General features: G+C 57.2%; 1 protein-coding gene across 1 annotated transcript; it reads left to right on the top strand.

Moving 5' to 3' along the window:
* The first annotated feature begins 411 nt into the window (after positions 1-411).
* On the top strand, positions 412-1,809 carry Imp3 (IMP3, U3 small nucleolar ribonucleoprotein). The gene has a single exon (XM_013012194.1). The coding sequence runs from the start codon at positions 704-706 to the stop codon at positions 1,256-1,258; it is 555 nt and encodes a 184-aa protein (XP_012867648.1). The 5' UTR covers positions 412-703; the 3' UTR covers positions 1,259-1,809.
* Positions 1,810-2,097: the final 288 nt, after the last annotated feature.

The raw sequence follows: 2,097 nt of genomic DNA, 5'->3' as shown, positions 1-2,097 counted from the left end.
CACAGCTGTTAACGAGCCTAGCGTTAAATAATTTGGCAACTCCCCGCACAGCTGCCAGCAACCCAATCCATCAGGCTAATTCACTTGCGCACAGTCCAAAGGGTTAGAACTTGTAATTATAGCTACTCAGGGGGGGGGCTGAGATCTGAGGATCTCGGTTCGAAGCCAGCCCAGGCAGGAAAAATCCGTGAGAATCTCATCTCCAATGAACCACCAAAAAGTTCAAAGTGGATTCAAAGTGGAGCTGTGGCTCAACTGGTAGAACGCCAGCCTTGAGTGAAAAATGCCTAGAGACAATGCTAATGCTCTGAGTTCGATCCCCAAGACGTGTGTGTACACACACACATACACAGAGAAACCTGAGTGGAAACGATGAACGCAATTAGAAGAACATTCTTGGCAACTGAAAACCGCGCACGGTCGTATCAGCACGCGTTCACCTCGGGTCGCAAGGCATCCGCCTCGCTCCGCCAATCAGAAGTAGAAATACTCGAGCTACCAATTAGAGGCGTGTCCAATTTTGACCAATAGGAAGTTGAATGGGCGTGGCCACAAGCAGCCTCTCTTTCATTGGCTCAGAGTTGTCTGGGGAGACCGCCCCCATCCCTAGTCCGGTCGCTGCCAGGCGGAAGTCTCACGCGAGCTTCAGAACGGGATCTTAGCCTCGCGTCTCCTGGTTCCGGCCGCCGCCGCCGCCGCCATCATGGTGCGGAAGCTCAAGTTCCACGAGCAGAAGCTGCTGAAGCAGGTGGACTTCCTGAACTGGGAAGTGACCGACCACAACCTGCACGAGCTGCGCGTGCTGCGGCGGTACCGGCTGCAGCGGCGCGAGGAGTACACGCGCTACAACCAGCTGAGCCGCGCGGTGCGCGAGCTGGCGCGGCGGCTGCGCGACCTGCCCGAGCGCGACCCGTTCCGCGCACGCGCGTCGGCCGCGCTGCTGGACAAGCTGTACGCGCTGGGCCTGGTGCCCACGCGCGGCTCGCTGCAGCTCTGCGACGCCGTCACCGCCTCCGCCTTCTGCCGCCGCCGCCTGCCCACCGTCCTGCTCAAGCTGCGCATGGCCCAGCACCTGCAGGCCGCCGTGGCCTTCGTGGAGCAGGGCCACATCCGCGTGGGCCCCGAGGTGGTCACCGACCCCGCCTTCCTCGTCACCCGCAGCATGGAGGATTTTGTCACCTGGGTCGACTCGTCCAAGATCAAGCGGCACGTGCTGGAGTACAACGAGGAGCGCGACGATTTCGATCTGGACGCCTAGTGGGTCTCCCCGCTCCGACCTTCCTCGGTTCCCCTCCCCTGCCCACAGCCGCCTCTGACAGATGGGTAAACTGAGGCCAGAGACGCTGAGTCTGCCGCTCTCCAAGGGTGTGTTCACCGATCGTGGGGCCTCCCCTCACCACAGCTGCCTCTGACGTGGGGGAAACCGAGGCCGGAGATGCTGAGTCTGCCCTCCCCGAGAGTGTGTTGACTGATGGTGAGGCCTCCCCCTCGCCTCAGCTGCCTTTGACAAATGGGTAAACTGAGGCCAGAGACGCTGAGTCTGTCCTCCGCAAGACTGTTGAGCGTAGGACCTTTCTCTTGCCATAACTACTGTTGATGGAACTGAGGCCGGACGCGCTGAGTCTGCCCTCCACGAGTGTGTGTTCACCGGTCGTGGGCCCTCCTTCGCCACAGCTGCCTCTGACAGATGGGGAAATTGAGGGCAGAAACTGAGTCCTCGAAAGCGTTCACCGACCGTGGACCCATTGGTAAATGGGGAACCGAGAGGAGAGCCGCTGAGAGAGTATTAGTGAATTGCAGCTCCTGAGTACTTGGGGGTAGGGAATATCGTCTCTGTTATCCATGAGATTTTCTTAGAACTTGGACAACTAGATTTAAATGACCATCTTTGGGACACACTGGGAAACAGTTTGTACTGCAAAGTGGATTTTTTTTTTAACTTCTTGGGGCCAAAATGGTGTAAAAAGCCCCTGCTCCCCCTCCTTTGTCGTTTTGAATCAGGACTGTTTGGGGTTCGGTTTATTTAATTGGACACTTACTCCCATCTGAGATTTAGCTATGAACAACTGGAGAGTTTGGGCTTAAGTTTCTATAAAA

Source organism: Dipodomys ordii, unplaced genomic scaffold (assembly GCF_000151885.1).
Source record: "Dipodomys ordii isolate 6190 unplaced genomic scaffold, Dord_2.0 Scaffold15, whole genome shotgun sequence".
Lineage (NCBI taxonomy): Eukaryota > Metazoa > Chordata > Mammalia > Rodentia > Heteromyidae > Dipodomys > Dipodomys ordii.
The sequence above is the reverse complement of the archived record's forward strand: the minus strand, read 5'-3'. Positions and strand labels throughout refer to the sequence as shown.

Excerpts from the sequence above, each read along its gene's own strand:
- Imp3 (XM_013012194.1), top strand. The coding sequence starts at position 704 with ATGGTGCGGAAGCTCAAGTTCCACGAGCAGAAGCTGCTGAAGCAGGTG.